The sequence below is a fragment of the Callospermophilus lateralis genome, chromosome 1, assembly GCF_048772815.1.
Source record: "Callospermophilus lateralis isolate mCalLat2 chromosome 1, mCalLat2.hap1, whole genome shotgun sequence".
NCBI classification, from domain to species: domain Eukaryota; kingdom Metazoa; phylum Chordata; class Mammalia; order Rodentia; family Sciuridae; genus Callospermophilus; species Callospermophilus lateralis.
In genome coordinates this window covers 178,322,517-178,343,579 of record NC_135305.1, presented here as the reverse complement: position 1 = coordinate 178,343,579, position 21,063 = coordinate 178,322,517, and the positions used below count along the sequence as shown (strand labels likewise).

At 45.9% G+C, this 21,063-nt stretch overlaps 1 protein-coding gene across 1 annotated transcript in view; it reads right to left on the bottom strand.

Moving 5' to 3' along the window:
• Nucleotides 1–21,063, bottom strand: part of Cacna2d3 (calcium voltage-gated channel auxiliary subunit alpha2delta 3) — an 870,922-nt gene that overhangs the window by 185,105 nt on the left and 664,754 nt on the right. Inside the window, exons 18-23 of the mRNA XM_076868261.1 lie at nt 15,179–15,262; nt 7,896–7,967; nt 7,552–7,613; nt 6,000–6,067; nt 1,084–1,129; nt 848–945 (exon numbers count right to left, since the gene is read on the bottom strand). Of these exons, the coding sequence (XP_076724376.1) occupies nt 848–945; nt 1,084–1,129; nt 6,000–6,067; nt 7,552–7,613; nt 7,896–7,967; nt 15,179–15,262 (430 nt within the window). The remainder of the gene's footprint in view (nt 1–847; nt 946–1,083; nt 1,130–5,999; nt 6,068–7,551; nt 7,614–7,895; nt 7,968–15,178; nt 15,263–21,063) is intronic.

Genomic DNA, 21,063 nt, shown 5'->3' with positions numbered 1-21,063 from the left:
CCACATTGCAGCTGCTGGGGCTATCTTGTGATTGTACAGTGTCTACTCCTGTCTTGGGGGAGCATCCAGACCTGCTGCTTCTCCCCTCTGCCTCTGGGCACAGCCATTGGCCACCTCTTACCCACCCACCCAGCTCCCCAGGGGACACCTGGTGGAGGAGAAGAAGGAGAGCGTCTAGCTGTCATGACAAGCAACACGGGTGGGTTGTAGCTGCCCTCTCAAGAGAGCAGGAGACCTAGATTATGGATTTACAGGAAATAATCCTATTTCCTGCCTTGGTTTCTCATTTATAAACTAAGACAACTGGCTGAGCACCCCAACCCCACCCAACGTCTGTCTGTCTGTCTCTCTGTGGTACCCTGTATTTAACTCAGGGGCCCTCAACCACTGAGCCACATCCTCAGCCCCTTTTTTGTATTTTATTTAGAGACAGGGTCTCACTGAGTTGCTTAGCAGCTAGCTAAGTTTCTGAGGCTGGCTTTGAACTCGAGATCCTCCTGCCTCAGCCTCCTGAGCCCCTGGGATTACAGGCGTGCACCATCGTGCCGGGGCAGCTGAGTTGATCTGATCGTCCCCTCCCGGGTGTGATATTTCCATCCCATTCAATTGTGGAGACAAACTTCATGCAAAGAGTCAAACCAGGATTAGGAACTATGCCACCTTCATTAAACTATAGTTTTCCTCCTGCTCCTACAGAAAGCAGATACCTGGCTGGGTTTAATGTGACTGGGAGTCCATGCCAAAGCACAGCTTCGCTGACAACTGAGGCAAGCCATGGTTTTGAGTTCAGACCCCATCCCCTCGCACCCATCCATGCGCGTAGTGGGTGTTTTGAATGCGCACTCACATTGCAGCAGCGGCTCTTTGCCTTTGAGGTAGAGCTTGATAGCTTCTAGTTGAGACAGGTGGCGGTGCTCCGGGTGCAGGTCTGTGTTGCAGTAGGACCTGAGAACATGAACAAGCGCACAGGAATAGTCACTGCTTCTTCCTTTGGCTCTGAACCAGGACAAAAAAAAACTAGAAATCAAAGAAAGCAACAGATAACAGTTGCCCAATGAAGAGGAAGGACTGTTGAATTCTCACCATTCATCTGCCAAGGACACATCGGGGTGTTCCAAGTCATGAAGGCCTGGAAGTCAAGGAGAAAGGGCTAGTGAACAAGCCAAGTCCCCTCTCATCTTCCTGTGTGCTTCAAATATTTTAAGGGTAAGGCTATGGGGTGGGGTCAAGGGTAGACATCAACTCCCAAAAGTGTCTGGGAATGGGGATTCCAGACAAAGGGGTCAAGTTAGAGAACTTGTCCAGGCAGCTCTCTCTCCCAGTCTCCACATTGCTCTGCCAGTACTGCCACCTTCCCTGGTCACACACCCCAGGGAAACCTTAAGGCCTTAAAGTGAGTCCCAGGAGGGAAGCTTGACAGGCCAGCTTAGAGTCACCAACCCTGGAGTCCCAGGCAGTCCCAGGAGGGAAGCTTGACAGGCCGCAGCTTAGAGACACCAACCCTGGAGTCCCAGGCAGTCCGAGATGGGAACTGGCTTCCGCCACTTCATTCCTCTGTGATGTTAGCAGGTGACTGTATTTCAGTAAATGTTCGTTTCATCATGTGCAAAACAGGAATGATAATAGTCCCTCGCTGATGGCTACCCGTGAGGGTGAAATTATAGGTTGAACCACATGAAATGGTCACTACTCAACTGCTTTTGACCAGCAAAAAATTGCTAGTTGTGACAGAATCCTAAGTAGAAGTGAGTCATATGTCTAGGAAGGTAGTTAGGGGTGTTGGGGTTTTCAGGGAATCCGGAAGGTTTTATAGAATGTTCCAGACCACCTTAACTCTGTGCTATGGTTTGTCCCCCGGAAGGTGCATGTGTTGGAAGCTTGGTCCCCAGTGCACTGATAATGAGAGGTGGGGTCTCGTGGAATGTGATTAGATCATTTGAACACACCCTCAGAGGGATTATAATGTAGTTCTTGAAGGACTGGGTTAGTTCCCACAGGAGCAAAGACTGAGCTTGATCCCTCCTCCTTCTCTTGCTTCTTCAAGTGCACAGGTGCCCTGACTGCATGTGTGATTCCCCTTTCTGCTACTCGGCCATTTTATTTCACAGCCAGAAGGCCCTCATCAAAGGAGACCACCCAATCTTGGACTTTCAGTCTCCAAAACTGTGAACTAATAAAACGTGTTACTTCAAAAAGAGCACCCAGCCTCAGGTATTCTGTTATAGCAACATGAAATGGACTAGGATGACACATTGTGAAGTCCCTGGTTTTATCTGCATCTTCATGGGCCTTGATTTCAATGGGCTATCAGCAGACTTGTACTTCTGAGTGACACCCTCAGGCACTTCTACGATGCTTATAGCCTGTTTGAGGAAGCCCATTTCCCAAATGACCAATAGTATCTCACCGCTCTCAGGTCTCCAATTTCCTTCTCAAATATATATGCAGAAAATAAATAGTGAAATACTTGACCTATCACTGTACAATCCCACTTGATATTTTCGAGATTTACTTTTTTTTATTTTAAATACTCTGTTTTTACAAATTAATTGTCAATTATTTCCCACTTGATTTTAAGGAAGTGGATAATAATAAGATGGAACATCAGGCTTTAACACAAACCTTGGAAATGTCATATCAACTCTGATTTATATCAACTACACGTCACAGGTAATATCACGTAACTCATGAACTCCACAAGACAGTTGAATGGGACAATAGTGGATCCCAAGGACAATCCAGCCATCCAGATATCTTTTCTTCCCTCTCTGGTATCCTTCTCTCCTTTTCTTTCTTCCTTCTTTTCTTCAATATTTTTACACCAGATACTATTCTAGGCCCTGAGAATCTATCATGGAATGAAACAAAAATCACTACCTTAATGATATTTAAAATTTAGTGACAGAAAAAAAGATAAGTAGATAAAATTGAGATTAAAATATACAGCAAGTCAGCTGGTAGAGTCAGGGATATGAAGGAAAAGAGTGTATGGGATAAGATAAGAAGGGCCACGGGTTGACAAGGTTAAAAGAGAGTGAGTTCCTTTTTTGATTGTGGTGACCATGGAAGGCTTCCCAGAGTAAGTGACTTTCAAGCAAAATCTGAAGAAGGAGAGAGAAAGACATATGCAGACATCAAGAAGACAAGAAGAATGCTTCTTAAAGGAATAACAGGTGCAAAGGCCCTGAGGTAGATCTATTCCTTCCTGGAATATTTCTTTTTCTTTCTTTTTTTTTTTTTCCTTTTGGTACCAGGGATTCAACTCAGGAACACTTTATTTTATTGCTTTTCCTCTGAGTTCCTAGGCACCAAAGAAATGTAATTGTTCTCTAATTCCCTCACTTCTGGCTTCAGTCCTTCTGACAACATCATATCTGCTGATGATTGCTACTATCAACCGTAACGGCATAAGCTGTAATTTGTTAAAAACACTTTTTGTGTATAATGCACATAAAAGATTTTTAAAAAGTGTTCAAGGAGATCCAGAAGAGACCCTGTTACCACAGGTGGATCCCAGTGCGCAGCTTCAGGCATGGTCATGACCCCACAGACTTTTGAGCCAAGTCCACCAAGGCACCATCTTGGTGGAATCTGGCCTTGGCAAGGCACATGGAAAATTCCTACATTCTACGGGGAAGCGTGCCTTATGGAAGAACCTGTTCCACTGTGGTTGCCATGTCCAGAGAACTCCTTCCCTTTCCAAGAACAGAAGAGAACACTGGTCATGCCATGGCTCTTGGAGATTATGAGACCCTCTCCTAGTTCGCCTGAGGGGAAGCAGCTCTCTTGGAGTCTGTTACTCAGCCAAGTTGGCAGGGTTGTGCGTCCTGTATTTACAGAGGACCAACAGAGAGAGGAAGATCTATCCTCATTTGTGTGGATAACCACTCTCCCCCTTGCTGAGGAGCGTTCATGCACTAATTTCTTGCATGGTGGTTAGAGTTAGCTCTGAAATCCTCTCTGTGTGTCCACACAGCTGAACAGCCATGGAACATACAGGAACAAGATAGTGACCCCCCAAAATGATCCAAAAGACAATGCAAAACAACTGTGTCTGGGGGGGCATGGGGGAAGGAGAGAGAGGATGAGAGACCGGGAAAGGACTGGAGAGGAAGGGAGAGAAAACAGAGAAAGGAAGGGAGGGACGGGACAGGTCCACATTTTTCAGAGTGACTAAGGGGACATTTAAGATCCACGTCATCCGTTAGCGACCTCTCCTGTAGTTCCGACTGCGAGTTCTCTCTGTTTTACCTCGGATGGCTCAGATATGAATTTTTGTGTTTGTTGGGTAGTGAATGTCCACAGAGCCACACAACTCATAAAGCCAGAAAATTCCAAAAGTTAAAATATACGCTTCCTATAGGGTATCTTGCCCAAATGACAAAGTTGCCTGTTTCTTCTCCGGAGTCTCTGGGAAGAGAGGTGTTATGGTTTGGATGTGAGAAGTTCCCAAAAAGCTCATGTGTGAGACAATGCAAGAAGGCTTAGAGGGAAAATGACTGAGTTAAGAGATTCTTAATTCAGTGAATTAATTCAGGGAGTTAATCCCTGATGGGATTAACTGAGTGGTAGCTGAAGACAAGTAGGGTATGGCTAAAGGAGGTGGGTCATGGGAGACATGGCTTTAGGGTATGCTTGTAGCTGGAGAGTGGAGTCTCTCTCTGCTTCTGATCATCCTGTGAACCGCTTCCCTCCACCACACTCTTCCGCCATGATGTTCAGCCTCATCTCAAGTCCCAAGGAATGGAGCCGGCTGTCTATGGATTGAGACCTCTGAAACAGTGAGACCCCAAACAAACTTTTCCTCCTCTACAGTGGTGCTGGTCAGTTCTGTTACACACAGTAGTGGAAAAGCTGACTAAAACAAGAGGCCACATAATTATCTCTGTGGTGGGCACAAACTGGGTTCTGCCCCGTGGGCTCCTCTACTCTGGAATTTTCACTCTGTAAGATCTCATGATCACCAGGGAGACAAAACCCAACACCTGGGAACGTTTCGGGGACAATCGGCAGGAAACCAGAAAGCCACCTATGGAATTTGGTGTCTTGGGGACCCCCATCTTCCCTACTCCCTGCTCCATCCATCGTCTGAATGAGAAATTTACTGCACTCATTTGCATGCAGTTCTAACCAATGCAAACCTGGCTTGGACCTGACCTTCCTATTCCTAGCCTCCCCTGGAACCCCCAGAAACCTTGTTGGTCTAGTCCGAATCCTTCTCCATGAAGATTCAAGGTCTAATGCTCACGCTGGGCAAGTGACTCACTCAGGGTCCCTCAGGGAGCAGAGTCCTCCAGAGCCCATGTCCAGCCCTCCCCACATGCTCATGATCATGGGAAGGTAAACTTTTTTGAACTCGTGGGTAGTTGGGAGATGAAAAGGACAGTATGCACGTGGCAGCGATTTTACAGTTTACAGAGCTGCGACAGCTGCTACTGTTTACCGGAGTCACTGTGCACTAAGGCTTCATGGAGACGGGAAGCTCAGAGAACCACAAGGTGCTACTTCCTCTCTCTGCATCTGTAAATCATTCCAATGGTCACATTGGCCTTTGGGCCAGGGCTGCCATGAAACTCAAGTGAAATCTGTGGCTTAACTGCATACACCTCTGTTCTCATGCCCCCACACCCGCCAATCAGGGCTTGAGTTTTTGCATTAATTTCTATTGCTCCTGGCACTGATCTTTAGGGAAAATATAGCTGGTGAACAATCCTTGTGAGTTGCCCTCACAACTTTGTGAATTCAAATAGAACCTAGATCAATTGCTAATGGGCAGGAAGGCCACCCCTCTATGGGGTTCCCGCCCATTCTGAAATCGAGGAGATTTTGGCAACAATGGCAGAGCAACCAGTGAGCAAAGGTTTGAGTCAAACGCATAAGGGATGAGGCAGAGGTTTGAACCATGAACAAGTTCCTCAGCTAACTTGTAGCTGGCTCCCGACCCTCCCTCCCTCCCACACCACGGAATAAGGCCAGCCAAGGCAGTAGTAGCACATTACCTTCCTCGATGGTCACGTTCCCCCGAAAGAAATACTTCCCATGGCCTCTGGAGAGCGCCACACCTAAACTGTGCAGAGAAACAAAGCAGACCTTGAAGTCCATGGCATGGACCGGAATAGACTTGCGGGCTAACATTTTTTTTTTTTTTCTCTCTCTCTTTTTTAATTTTTTAAATTTTCCATTTTCACGTTTCCATTTCATGTTCTGTAAACAATTTTTCCAACAGTTTACTTTCAAAAACCTCACTGATTATAGTGGGTGTTGGTTTTTCTTAGGTTGGAGCAACTGCTTCAAAGACATTTCTGATTGGAAATGCCAGCAGCCATTGGCCGCCTGGTATTTTCAAAACGTGTGGCCAGCAGCTCACCCCTGGGGCAAGTCCTTCTCTGGGATGTCCTCCCAAGGGCCACGCAAGGGCCACGTACCCTGCTCCTTGCTACCACCTTATACTCCCAGGCCCTACGTGCAGCCAGAGATGGGTCTTTCCAGCACCTGGAAGTTTGGGACTAGAAAAGATCAACCCTTTCTCAAGGACAAAAAGAAAAGTCCTTGTTATTGCTAATGGGCAGCCACATGATTGGGCTGTGGGCTTCTGTTCCCAGGCCTCCCTCTGGGCCATAAGCTTTCCACACTCTCCTTGGCTCGATTTAAGCAACTTTCTGTTTTTTGCCTAAAGTCAGAGACTCTGTTTCAGAAACACAGTCTCTTCCTTTGGCACACTCGCTTAGCGGCTCATGAGTTCCCTGATTGCTCTAGTTCCACATGGAACCCGCCCTTGATCCTGGGCAGCCTGTGACAGTGATGCTGGAACTTACTTTTCAGATTACTCTATAGAGTCAGTAAACTCTTTCTCTCCTTAGCTCTGCCACATACCAGTGCAGGAAAAAGGAAAGAGCACGGGTGAAATGACTTTTTTTTTTTTTTCTTTTTACAAACTATGTCACAACACCAAGTTAATAGTGGCGGACGACTTTAGACTTTAGAAGGCTTACATATGCATCTGAAAGCAGGCAATGAGGCAAAACCAATTTTTTTTTTTTTTTCAGGACTGTTACAGAGGGACAACAGGAATCAAAGGTAGACGAGCAACAGGGGGACAGTTCAGAGAAGTCAAAACAGAAGCACAACATGTACGGATGAGATGCTACCTCTGGGTTTGAAGGATTGTCTTTGAGTCATGAGAATGGAAGGCAAAATTGGACCCAGGAGGCAGCGAGTTAGATGGTGGAGGACGTTGATAACCCCTCTGAACTGGTCTCCACCCTTCATGGGAAACCCCAAAGCTTTTTTACTTTTTTTTTTTTTCTTGCTCAGTAATGAAATGCAAAGCCATGACCAATCGAATGTGCTCTCCTGGGTGAGCCTGAACCATCTTCCCCCTTCTGGAACATAAAGACCAAGCAGCCTGGGAAAAGCCCCTTCCTCACTCTTTCCAGCCTTTCGGCAGGGTGTTTGTTATCTTCAGATGATGAGCTCTGAGAGCGTCAGCAGGTTTTGTACAAACACACTGATGGGTCTGATGGAATGTCCATGTATTATGGTCAGCTCTACCTGAAAGGGGTACCCTTGATGTCTGTATAATAGTAGTCATTTGTCATCACCAAAACCCGTTTCTAGATTGAAAGAAAACAAAAAAAAAAAAGTCGTAGAGAAAAGAAAAACACGGTTAGTCAGCTAGGTGACGGTTTTTTTTTTTTTCAGAAATCAATAAAAATAAATGGACACGCTATGATCAGGTTAACGGTACTACATGAATCTCATCTGAGATAAGTAAAGACAAGAGAAAAATGATCTCGGCGAAAGATATTTATTCCAGATAGAGCTTTCAAAGCTATTTTTTTTTCCACAGCGGTTTGTTTTAAATTAAGCAGCAAGAATGTTTGAGAAAAATGTACCCCTTTGTCCACTGTCTTCTTCACCTCCATGGAAAACTTGCCCGTCTTTCGATTCACCATGGCGTTTCTTAACTAAGAGGATAAAAGGAAATCTGGGTGTTAGTTCTTCCCTGGGTTGTGCACACCTCGAATCCTTAGTTTGAGCACTTTTGATGGCGTGTGCAAAACAGAGATGAGATTCCCACTCTACCTGGGGTGCTTCTGCCGATCTTTAAAACAGGACAAACACCCTTGTACTGCCAGAGAGTGGCCAAAATCAACGAATAAATGACTTTCAACTTCAATTTGGGGTCCTGGAGGGAACCTCAGGATAGGGAAAAAAGAGCCCCTGCCAGGCAGGTTCATCCCAAGAGAGCCAAAGAATGGACTCCCAGCAATCTGCTAAAACACTCATGCAAGAGCATCCCTGGGGACAAGTCCCATTTTCACAAAGGGTACTGAATAGTCATGAAGAAATCATTTTTTTTTCCAAAGATAATCAAGTTAAAGACATTTTCCTACCCAGTAGTTTAAGGGAAAAATAAAAACAAAAGACCCATCATTTGGAAGACAGGGATTAGCTTTTTATAGCATGAATCATGTTCAAAAGCTGGCTGAGAAATCCCAGTCAATTAATGGCCTCGCTGACAGCGCAGTGAATGGGGGTGGGGGGGCAACCCCGTCTGTGATTTTTGGAGGTCCCATCTAGGAACAGAGAGCCAGGTTGTCCTCCCCCACCCCTGGCTGACCTCACCTAATTACGTGTGGCCCTTCCAGGAGTTCAGAGGAGGACAGCAGACGCCAGGATGAAAGATGTGCCGTCGTGGGCACCAACGGGACCCGACAGGCAAGGCCATTTAATGGGACAGGAGCAAAAACTGACAAGCCACAGCCCGCCAGGAAAACCTCTTTCCTAGCATAAGTCTCAGTCCTTTATCCTTTTCCCCTCTTTTCTCCTTTGAGGAGCTTGAGTTAAGATCTGGCCGATAGAAAACTGCGACGTTTGCAAGACACCTAAATTGGATTCGGGGCTGTCTAGATTTGGGTTCACATTCCCCCCCATCTTCTGTGTGAAAGAGTAAAAGCATAATTTTTCGCTGGAGGCATGTATAAAATAAAACATATATTTGACTCTAGATATTTTTTTTTTTTTAACGACACATAATGGGCATTTCTGGAAATATTTTCCCATTTTTAACTTTTTGTGGTTTTGGATGGGGAGAGCTGGTCCTAATTAAGTCTACTTTCTAACTTTTTAAGAATGCCTCGATTTATCTTTAACATGGTTTTCATTTCTTCTCTTTCTTGGTGCCTGCCTAAAGCCATTTGGGACCTTCCCCTCTCAACATTCCCCAGGCGAGTTAGAGATTAGGTAAGCCCCTCTCTCTGTACAGCCCCAGCCCCCCCACTCCCAGTAGCACAGAACAATTGGCAGGCGGCCTAGGAGGGCCCAAGGTCAGGGTCACAGTCCCGCTCTTGTAAAAAACAATCATGAAAGCAGGTTATCCTTATTGAATATGTAGTTGTGAGACACGATTGCACTGTAGCTTAGAAATGGACCGTGCAGCCAGAACTTTATGATCTTGGGCAAATTACTTACCTTGTCTGTGCCTCAGTTTCCCCTTCTGAAAAATGGAACACAATGACAGCACCCATCCCATTATGTTATAGGGAGGATTAGATGGGTTGGTATTTAGAAGAGTTCCTGGTAACATGCTAAGCGATCAATAGATAGTAACTACTCTCCATCATCATCATCACCACCATGACCAGCAGATACCTTTGCCTTCTTCCTTTAAGTCATCATCCTCCTCACTCTCCCCGTGTGGTGTTAGACCCCTTGCCATAGCTTAAAGAATAGGATTCAAGCACCCGTTTGATTGGCACAGACACCCAAGCTCTAACCCAATGCTTTTTAAACTTTTGTGACAAGACCCTATAAGAAATACATCCACGATGCCCTCTGCATCTCCTGTTTCAGCAGGTTCCATTGTTTTTCTCTGCTGCTGCTCAGTAACCACTAAATGGATTTGGTGACCTCATCCCTAACTCCCCAGGTTGAAAACGGCTGCTCTTGGCCACCTGGGAGTTGACACAGACTGAGAAGGAGAGAGCCAACCCAGAATAGCAAGGTTCAAGTTTTGCCACTGACACATCCCAGCTGTCCTCTGACCTCTCTACGGCTCAGTTTCTTCAGCTATCCTTCATTCTGTCAAAGGTGTCCCTGAGCGAAGATTCCCAGACCACAGGGATCCTAGGGTTCTCTTAAAAGCTGTGGTCATCAGATTCTCATGGAGCACATGTTACTGAGAGAGACTACTTCCTGAGATCTATGTGTTGGGTTCCATTTTTAAAACTTGCAAAATTGTCTTAATTATTATCCCTATTTGACATGGGGGGAACCTGAGACTTGGGTTAAGAAACTTGGCCCAAACTTTGAGCCCAAACTTGTAACCTCTGCTTCTCAAATCGGGAGAAAAAGTACTTAGGGAAAATTACATATTTTGACGTTAATATAAAAAGTATCTTATTGTTCCTAGATTTTTTTTTTAATCAAAGAAAAGTTTTAAAAATTGATCATTCCCTAGTCTGTGGTTTTAACTTCCCAGTAGGCTCTTCCATATGCTCCAAGTCCTGTGGATCCAGGACTGCTGGGAAAGTGCTTTTCTTTCCTTATTGCCAGAGGAGGAAAGCGGGGTTGGCAGATTTTCAACAGACTGCCTGTGAAAATATAGCATTGTGAGATTGGAACATTCTAGAAATGTCCCTTTTCTATCTGAGGGTGCTGGGGCTTGAGAAGAGGACCAGTTGGCCCAGAATTCCATGGTCAGTCAGTGGAATCCCTGTATTCCAAGAGGGCTCTGGCTCCCAGGGGGCAGGCAAGAGTGATGGAGAACATCAACACAGTCCATCCTCACTAAGGGGAAGAAAAGCACAATTAATGGTGCTACTCAGGGTTGTCTGAATATCCTTTGAACTTTCCACTACCTGGATCTTCAACAGGGCACAACTGGAAAAATCAAATGTCCTGGCAGAAGAAAATTGCCAAACGAATTTTGGTGTGTCCATATGTTAGCATACTATACAGTCATTAAAAAATCACATGCACAGATGTTCAACTTCACATATAGTCAAAAAAAAAAAAAAAAAAAAAGGCAAATGAGGGCGTTAGTGATACCGGGTAGCTTCATTTTTCCCTGTCAGGCATCAATCACCAAGTGTGATGACACAGTGGATGTTGAAGCATCTTTTGCCACAGTGTGGTCACCGTTAAAACCTCCTCCAGAATGGCAAACTACCTGCATGGTCAGCTTCCTCAGTCTGGGCCCCCCACCTTTGTTATCCAGTTCTGATGTCCTTCTCTAGAGCCCCTGGGGAATCTTCGTCTCCATCAGACTCCAAACCCATCACAGCACCCATTTTTCCTTGCAGCACGTTACAGATGCAGGCTGCACTCGGGTTCCAGTGTGAGCCTTCTGCCCTTACCTCCCAGGCAGAGCTCATTAGGGGAGCTTCCCTTGGAGAGCCAATGGCCACCTTAGGTTGTGTGTGTAATTACATAATGATAGCTCCTTTTCCTAATGGTGGCTCCTGGTCCACATTAGAACAGGGGCCTCACCCTTCCCAGTGCACAGGCAGCCTGCACTTCCAAGCCCCTAATGACATGCCCCCCCTGGCCAGGCCGATAGATTAAAGGGAAGGGAGATGCAGTGGATAAATAGCTCTGTCATTCTCAAGTAAGTATTCAGCCAGCACATGGACACATACATGGATGGGCATGGGGCGCCTCAACCACAGAATTGCCCCATCCTGTATCAACCTGGGTTCTTAGGGTGGGCTTTGGTTTGGGTGTCTAGGGCTCAAACATGAACCGCAGAGACACTGGAGAAAGTGTGTAGATAAATGCAATATGCCCCGGAAATATGCCTCGGAAATATGCCCCAAGAGAAGAGGTTTAAGGGACTTTGGGGGGAAAAAAAAAAGAAAAACTTTCCATGAGAGCCATCATGGTAAGAAGAAGTGTGGGTTGACTGGGGAGTAGGAGGAAAAGGCTTACGACTCAACTGAAGGGACTTCAGGCAGAATCTGTGGGGCAGAATTCACAAAACCATGTGGACACACATTGTCTAACAGCCACAATGTGCAAGGTCCCATATTCTCTGCATTAATCAGGGGACAAAAACCCATCTGCCATGAGGTACTGAAACACAAAGACTCAAGACTCAAGGGCTCTGTCTATGGTGCAGTCATGTCAACAGCACAACTTTGAGGGCTGAACTGCCTGAGCTGGAATCCATGTCACGTCCCCTGGGACCACTGCACCAATTGTCTGTCTCGGGTTCCTTACCTGTCAGATGGAGATAGCAAAAACACCTACTTCCTAGAATTGCTATGAGAAATACATGTGTTCGTGCATCCATGGTACTTAGAACACCACTGGCCCATAGCTATATATGAGTATTCTCTATTTATAGAAATGATCATGTTCACTGTGGAAATGTTGGTAATGACTAAAATGTAATGCAGGGAAGTGGGGACACCAAACCCATCCTTAATTTCTTCAGCCATGACTGGGAATTTATAACCAAGGATAAACACCAAAGATAATTTTTCTTTCCAGAGGTGATCTGCACTGGTGATTCAGACTGGAACATGCATGTCTCAAGGTCCCCTGCTGACTCATTGGGTCCCCCAAAGATCTGTCCTACTTACTGTATCGTTAACCCAGCACCTGACTCATCCTGTGAACTGGGACAGAAGTCCCGTTCATACCATTCTGCATGGGCTTTTCTTTTTTTCTCTTCTTTTATTATTTTAATTTTAGCCAGTCTACTTTGCACATGCTTAACAGTACATGTGATCTTACATCATTTTTGGAAGTATGCAGGATCTATGCTTAAATGTGGTCATTAAACTCAACAAGAGCCTAGTTGTCCAAGAGGAGTATAATTCTCCTTCCAGGTTCTCTGCAGCTGGGCAGTCTCTGCTGCTTCTTCCTCAATGGGCTCTGCTTATATGCCTTTTCAGATCTAGGCCAGCAGACACATGAGGGATTCTGTGAAGACTTCCCAAAGATGCTTCCTATAGATTCCAAATTTCCCCAATCATCAGGGTGCAAATTCCCAAGGGAGAAATGTTGGCTTGGGTTCTCCCAAGTCAAGCTTTCTGAGAACAAAGGAATTCACATTACAAATGTACCATGTTCCCAAGATGACAAGACACAAGGCCCGAACCAAAGAGTTAATTAAAGATCCGTTTATGCACAGAGAAAACCCTGGGCTGGCTTGAGGTGTGGGCACTCTGAGAACAGGCCATTGAGAAACTGACGCTTGCAGTTCCAATGAGAAAGGAAATTGGAATGAGGAGATCAAAAGCTCTCTGAACCGTGATTAGAGAAGGGAGATATTAGCTCACTGACATTTTTCTGGAGTATGTAGGTGATTACAGCAAGCCCAGTCAAGTGTGGGACTCTGAAGCAAGCATAAGAATAATCAAGTTTGCCTTCTTTATTGACTAAAATGGAAAAGAAGACAGGATGGGGGCAGCATGCTGATAAGATTCAAGCCTCCTGGGAAAAGAAAGCAAAAGGATCCACTGAGGTCAAAACAAACCCAAACTAAAGCAAAGGCAAAAGTAAAGATAGAAGGAAAACACACACACACACACACACACACACACACACACACACAATGGACAGTATTCTTCAAAGACTCACGAGACAAGAAGTTAGGAAGTGTAAGTCCACAGAACAATGTGGACTTACACTTGATTCATGCGAGGGTCACAAGAGAGTTAATGAACAGGATGAGGATATTACCAACCATGGTGGCTGCTCAGAATGCTCACCTATCCATGTAGCAGGGTAAGCACATTTATATCTTCCAAAATGGTAGTAGAGATTATCATCATCATCTCATTTTCTTGGGGATAATTCCACAATGAACAAGAATAACCCTGAAGGGCTGAGGTCATAGTCACTCACTGGAGACAAACAGCAGCAGAGGTGAGCAGACGCCTAGCAGCCTGCATCCTCCGCACTGCTGAAGCAGGGTGTGCACACTTGGATGCAGTATGATCCAGAGAACCTGCCGGCATCCTGGTAGCCATGTTTAAGAAACAAGAAGATCTCAAACTCTACTAGGTCTCTGAACTGACATGATGTCAGAGCCCTGGCATGTTACTCTGTCTGAATGTGGAAACTAGATTTAGTATAGATGGAGAAGAAAATGGGTTAAATTTCTAAAACAGACACGACTTACATTCTAGAGGGGAGAAAGAAAACCGGGCATCCATGCTAGCTGAGGTGGTTTAGGGAACAGAGGATGTAAAAAGACAGAGAGCCACAGCAAGAGAGATGTGAGGCTGGCCCGGCTTCCAGGCAGCGTAAGAACCCCGCCTGGGATTTCAAAGGGTTCTCCTCCACATTGCAACGGAAGGCAGAGTGGGAGAAGGACTGGATGCTAAGTCAATGATGAGGCTTAAGGAAGGACCCCACACAAATCTGGGACGGTAGGACAGAGAAAAGAGACACCATATGAAACAGGGAAGCGGGGAAGGCTTCAGATGGTGACACCTGGGAGATGATGATTGAATTAAAGAGAGTCGGCCTGGATTCACACCAAGGCAGCTGCGTCTAGCACATCTGATTTATTGAGAAAGTAACAAGAAGACTTGACGGGGTTAAGGCAGAGGCATAAGGGAAACTTTTGATCCAGTACCAGGCTGTCTGTGTGTGGGGAGGAAGCACTGTGTGCTGTTGCAGTGTATCTGCTGAGAGCAGGGAGAGAGGCCAGGGAGGCTTGGGAAAAGGGGGGGCGGGGGCAACCACGCAGGAGGAAAGCAGGCCTGCAAAACCCTGGGCTGCTCTTCAAAGAGAAGGACTGAACCCATGAAGTCCTGACAGATGGATTCTGGCGGCCTAGGAGCCTGCCTGCTTGGCCGTAAGCATCCTGATTTTGTAGCGGGCAAGGTCTCCTGTTGCTCAGCCAGGCCTTGCCTGAGATGGCAGGTGTCATCAAGTGCCCTGGGCAGAAGACTGGATTTATCAGCAGCAGAGGGGAACAGAGTCCAGCAGGAAATAGTGTCCGCAGACTGCTCAAGCAGGTGGGTGGCTGACCTGTCTGCCGTTGGTCCAACGAACCAGCAGGAAAGTTCTAGGACCCCAAACATGATAAAAAGGATCCACGGTCTCCACATCTCTCTGATGGCCAGGTATCCCTCTGGTGAGTCTCTTGTCCAGCTTCTGGGATAGCCTCAAGTCAACAGAGCTCCCTCCCCCGGTGGCTTCAAAACAGATCACTTACCACATCATCTCGGTCTTCCCACTCCACCTCAGAGAGGTCCACACTACTGTAATTAGGTTTCCTTCGCTTTTTGCCTTCTTCATACTAGCATTGGGAAGAAGAGGGAAAAAAAAATCTCCATGAAATCTTTAGCCAGGGCAAACTTTATCTTCCCAGCTCTGTTGCCTAGATGGGGACGATGAGTGAACAGGTGTCACAGGGAAGCCTTGCAGGGTAACAGGACTCAGGGTGTAGTGGCAGGAATGCCAAGCTCAGATGACTCTGAATATTTCCTTCAAGCCAGGGAATAAAAAAACCAACTCTTAGATATGAATTTACCTAGCAGACTCCTTTGTTCCCAAAATGCCAGAGGCAAAGGAAAGTTCATCCCTCCTTGGATGGGGTACGTAGGGAATGGAGAGACACTTCCCCTCTATTCCAAAGCTTATAAAACGACCCAGGAAAGGACTTACAAACATCCATCCAAAATCTAGTGCTACCACTTATGTTTTATAATCCTGCCGTCTCAAACCTATCTCCAAACTCCCTGGGTGGGAAGAAAAGACACCAATCCTCACAGCAGGAGTTGGACTCCCCATCCTGGTGATATTTTGCAGACACACCAAACCTTCCATTTGCTATCACCCAGGCCACCACGGTGCTGAACTAAGCGTGGCTACTTTGCCTGGAATAGATGTGGGTATTGGGAATCGCTGCCAGATTTAATGGTCATTAGGGAATTTCTCTGGAAAACCTGACGAGTGCATTAATAACCGGGGAAGTGGTTTTTGTCTCCCCCTGCTAAATCACTAGTGTTAGTCACCCTGCCAGCCTACCATTTTATCGACCGGACATGCTTGTGTCTGGACCTTCATGCTGTCTCGAGGCCTTTAATGTTGGTTGTTGGGGTGATTATAAGGTAGCAAAGTCTGCCCTCTGCTGCAGGCTATGTATAAGCAACCCCTTTACAAGTTCAGATGATAGGACTAACGGTGTACTGGAAAAAATATATATACATTTTTTTTTTTTTGTGGGGAATACTGTTTTCTTTTTTGTTCTTGTTTCTGTCTCCAGATTGGTTATTTTTTTGATTGAATGGCAACACTCTGAGATGCAGAGTTAGTCTAAGTATTTTAGGACCCCAAAGCCACAGGCTGCCTGATTTTGGACACTGATTGGCTACTGTGGGTACACTTGCTGAAGGCACCCAAGCAGGAAGGGGAAAGTATCGCCAATATATAGAACTGAACAAGTCTAACCCGGCCCAGAGCGGAATGTAAGGGACAGTGGCCAGAAAGGGGGCTCTCGAGACACTGTAGCACTAACAGGGCCAAATGTTTTCCCACATTCTTCTTCCCTGTCACTGCATTTCAGGAACTCTGAGCCATCTTTGGAGGGTCAGAAAGGGGGTTGCCCTACTTGCCCTACCTGCCTCATAGGGCTCTCACCACCCCAGCAACCACACTTCCAGTCTCCTCTCTAAAGTGTCCAGTGAACACATGTTCATGGTCGCCATAATGACATCAGATCCACTCCAGATGAAGAGGAAGGGAAATGGCTTCACTGTAAATGATAACAGCAGTAGATCCTGTTATGGAAAGTTCTGGTGTGAATGGAAGCCCTGGCCGTTGGAGAGCTAGGCTTGCTTTCCCTCTCTGAGGAGGAATGGGAGGTCACTGAGAAGAGCTGGCCTGGGTAGGAGTGATGACGGAGGGCAGCTAGAGTCAGTCAGTCATTCTGGACCTCTGCTGTCACCTGTGCCAATGGCTCCCATTTTCCCATGTAGTCAGAAGTATTTCTGACAGCTATTGGGCACCTCAGAAGTGCCCACAGCCCATAGCTTGAACGTTGAAGGCAGAACTTTCACGGTTCCTTGGGTAGCCAACTGCTGGATCTCCAATGTTCATTTATTCATTCATTTTGATGGAGAGTTCTTCCTTTGGCCATTTCAAAGTCTCCTTTGTTCAATACACATTTATTGGAAAGCTCAAAGTGCTAGACACTACGCCTATAAAGTCAATTAAACAGTGCTCCGCTCCTTCCCAAGGACTTATTTGCAGTTTATCATCCTTAATTTTGCCTTTGTTCTTGCCCATTATTCATATGGGGAAAAGGGATCTAGCAAACTAAATAAGATCCTATAGCCAGTATGAAGACACCTCGCCCATCACTAGCCCATGGCTAAATTTTCATGTCTAAGCCTCAAGTGATTCTAATCCTGGTTCAGGAAATTTAAAAACACCCCAAGATCTAGAACACCAAGTGTGCCTTTGTCCTCAGAGAAAGCACAGACAAGTTTTCGTGAGAAGAAAAGAGTATGGGGGCCCCATCACTTCACATTGCCCATGTCATACTGCGAGTGGGACCCTAAGCAAGGTGCCAAGCTCCTCTAAGCTCCCTTCCTCAGTTGCAAAGTGGGGAAAAATAACAGGACCTCCGCAGCAAAAATAGGAACGTGAGGGTGAAATGAGATATTGTGTGTAAAATGGCAACGCGTTCCCAGGGACAAAATAAACTCTTAACATGTGGCTAGCACGATTGGTGAGAACCAGGCGCTTCTTGGGAAGACACAGGCTCCTTGCAGAGTCATGGCTAAGATCACATTTCCGTGGAAGGGGGAGGCAATTTGCTAATTCTACAAGCCACTCTTCTGCAAAACAGACAGGCAGGGGATGTTTGTAGGAGAGGATGTGTCGGGCAATCACAATCATCTGTGTCCTCCTGGTGTATATATTACAGGTTGAGACTTAAGACTCTCCTGGCAGAAATCCGGACCGTGCTAAAACACCCAGCACCTTTTAGATGGCATTTGGCAAAAGCCAGTTGCAGAATCTTGACTTCTGACCATTCCCAAATGTCTGTATTTATTCTTTTTAAAACCATTCAAGAAATGCAATACATTACACCAAAAAGTTAGTCTAGAAACTTGAGGTGATTAGAGAGGGATGGAATAAAACATTTCCCAGCTCTCTTGTCCGGGAGCCACCAACGCCTGCAAGTCTCTGTAATTTCATTTCACTGACCTTCCACACTGTCTGTTTAACCAGTATGCACAATGGGTCTGAAACACTTTCCATCTGGGTCTTAATTAACAGCTGGGCTCCTTTAGACTATACACATTAATGAAGCAGAGTGATTAATTTGGGGAGAGAAGAAAATTCAGTGGACTATTGTATAGATAAAACAGACCAAGGCCTGTGAGCAAACTGTAGCATTCTGAGTGTAGATCTGCCTAGATAATTTTCCCTCTAGCAAAGCATACTGATCCTGGATCTGCCTAAATCTTTTCCCTGTAACACACCATATTGAGCCTGGATCTGCCTAGATCTTTTCTGCGTTTAGAAGAAGACCAGGAGGAGGAGGAGGAGGAGGAGGAGGAGGAGGAGGAGGAGGAGGAGGAGGAGGAGGAGGAGGAGAACTTAACCCAAGCCAATTCCAATGAGACTCAAGATACAACTGGGATGCTTTGCTGGACTGATCTGGGGGAAAGGGGTTCTCCATCCATGGGCACAGCTAAGGTAGTTGTATGTGAGCCTGGAACACTTTATGGCCATTTCTATCACAACTTGGAGACCGTGTTTCCAAAAATGAAGCCAGTACAGAGAAAGCAAAGAAAAGATATGAAAAAGTCCTGAAAATAAGGTGTGCACACCTGGATCAAGCTATGCCTGACCTGAAATCTTTATACCCATGGATATTACATGTATCAATACATCCTCCCCATGTTATCCCCTTTTATTTTTAAAATATATTTTTTAAAGGGAGGTGGGGCTGGGAATATGGCTCAGTGGTAGAGTGCTTGCCCAGCATGCATGAGGCCTAAGTTCAATACCCAGCACCACACACGTACACACAAGCTGGCTTGTGTTTTAAGCATTAAGAACTCAACAGAGTTCCAACTTGTATATATTAAATTCCTCTATTGATTTTCTTTTTAAATAAACTGATTTTAAAGTCCATTTTATGTGCAGTATTCACAAACTTGGGTATTTTAATGATTATTTGGGAACATGTGATTTACAAAACACCCTCGGCTCCCCTGGATACACTACCGTGTCTGAGTTGAGCTGATCTCCTCTATGTCCTTCCCACCCCCAGGTGACAAGAAAAAGAACTAACTCAACTCTCAACTCTCCAACTCCCAGGCCAGCTCTCCCCTCTCCCAGGCAGCTTTGGCCTGGGACAAATCCCAGGTCCCCTAACTCCACAACTCCCACGTCTTCCGCGTAAGGAGCTCGTTATAGGGTTGAGGCATTGTGTATGGCAATTGTTAGTGTATCTATAATCTGTAACTTCCTTTGAAAATGTGATTAACGAATTGCAAACGGTTTCCAAAGGTTTATAAACAGACTTTGAGAGCCACAGGTAGGTTTGTAGTTTTGGGGGCCTGTTTTTATGAAAAAAATATGTAGAAGAGAATTTAATAAGGAAAGATATTCTGTGCTATGAAGTACTGGGAGGTGGAGTTTCAAATAAAGGCCAGATGTGGCGAACACACAAACAAGCCCGTGGCCTAGCAGGATGGGGGAGAGAAGGCACCCAAGCTGGAACCCCCCTGAGGGTTTGCCCGATATGCCAGAACATTCTTAGCAGTATTTAATGGTCTGAATACAAGTACACTTCGGTGTCACTTGCAGACGGACTTTGGGAGGACAATGGAGATGAGCCAAGGTGATGGTCACATTGACTTTAGAAAATAACAAAGCCCTTGCTTCCCCTGTGTTCCGTCAGAAAGGCCAGGGTGGTGGTGTCATTTGCACACATGCCTGTGCTCTCTGGAACAAATTTATGTGTGCTCCTCCTTGATAAACTGTGCGTGCCCATTCTATGCCACCAACAGGAAGGAAGGAGATGGTGGGGGCGGAGGGCACGGCTAGAGAGGAAGAAACCTCACCCATGGTAGTGCCATCTGGAGGAGGGGAGGCTGAAGCCCAGGCCCAGGATGGTCTGGGAAGATGCTTCTCTTCCCAGGTAGCCATGGGCCTCCTCCAAAGCCCTAGTCTCCTCTTCTCTCTAAGCTTGAGGGACCATTTCATAAGGGACATACGTGATCTTCTCTCCTGTACACTCAGGGGATAGGACCTGAGAGCTATTAGCCCTTCATTCCTTCACTCAGTCATCTACTCATTCCCTGTTCATTTGTGCATCCCCAAATCTTACTGAACACTAAACACTTTTCAGACCCTGCGCCAGGCTCAGGCAAGCTTTGGCAAAGGCATGGAGAATCCACTCTGGAAAGATCATCTCCCAGTCCTCAAGTCCCTGATGGTGATTTACTACCAGTGCTTCACGGCTGGCTCAGGGGAGGCCAAAAAAGAGGGTGGTTCAAATGTAGGGTCCAGATTCTAATCAGGTTTATGTGCTGGGTGCTTTAGGGCTTGCTTTGTATTTCTCTGATTTTTATTTTCCTCTTCAGTTGAAGCTAACAGTGCTCAGCTCAGAGGAGAAGTAAATAGGAATAAACACCGTTGAGTTTAGAGTCCACCAACTCGTAAGTCCTAAAAACCACGGCCAGAGAATCTGCCCACTCGGCCAGTTCTAATGACTGCTGCTAAAGTCCCCAAGATATGAAATGTGGCCACACCTGCCTCTCGGAACTCATCATCAGGGAGAAATTAAGTTCAAAGGATAAAATGATTCTGAATAGCATTGCCCTTTATGAATAATCTTCTTCCTTTAAAGCAGCCAGACTCATAGCAGGATGGTGCTCCAGACACTAAAATCTGAAAGTTGGATTCCATTTTGCCAGTGGTAATTAAAGGTCTCTGTGACAGATCCAGAGGAGGTGGCCCTTGGGGGGAAGGGTGTCCCTTAGACTCCAATCAGCCCCTGATCTCCTACTGATCAGCAGCAGGGGCTATAAGTATCACAATCAAAACGACTTTGGTCATTTTTTTTTAATCCCC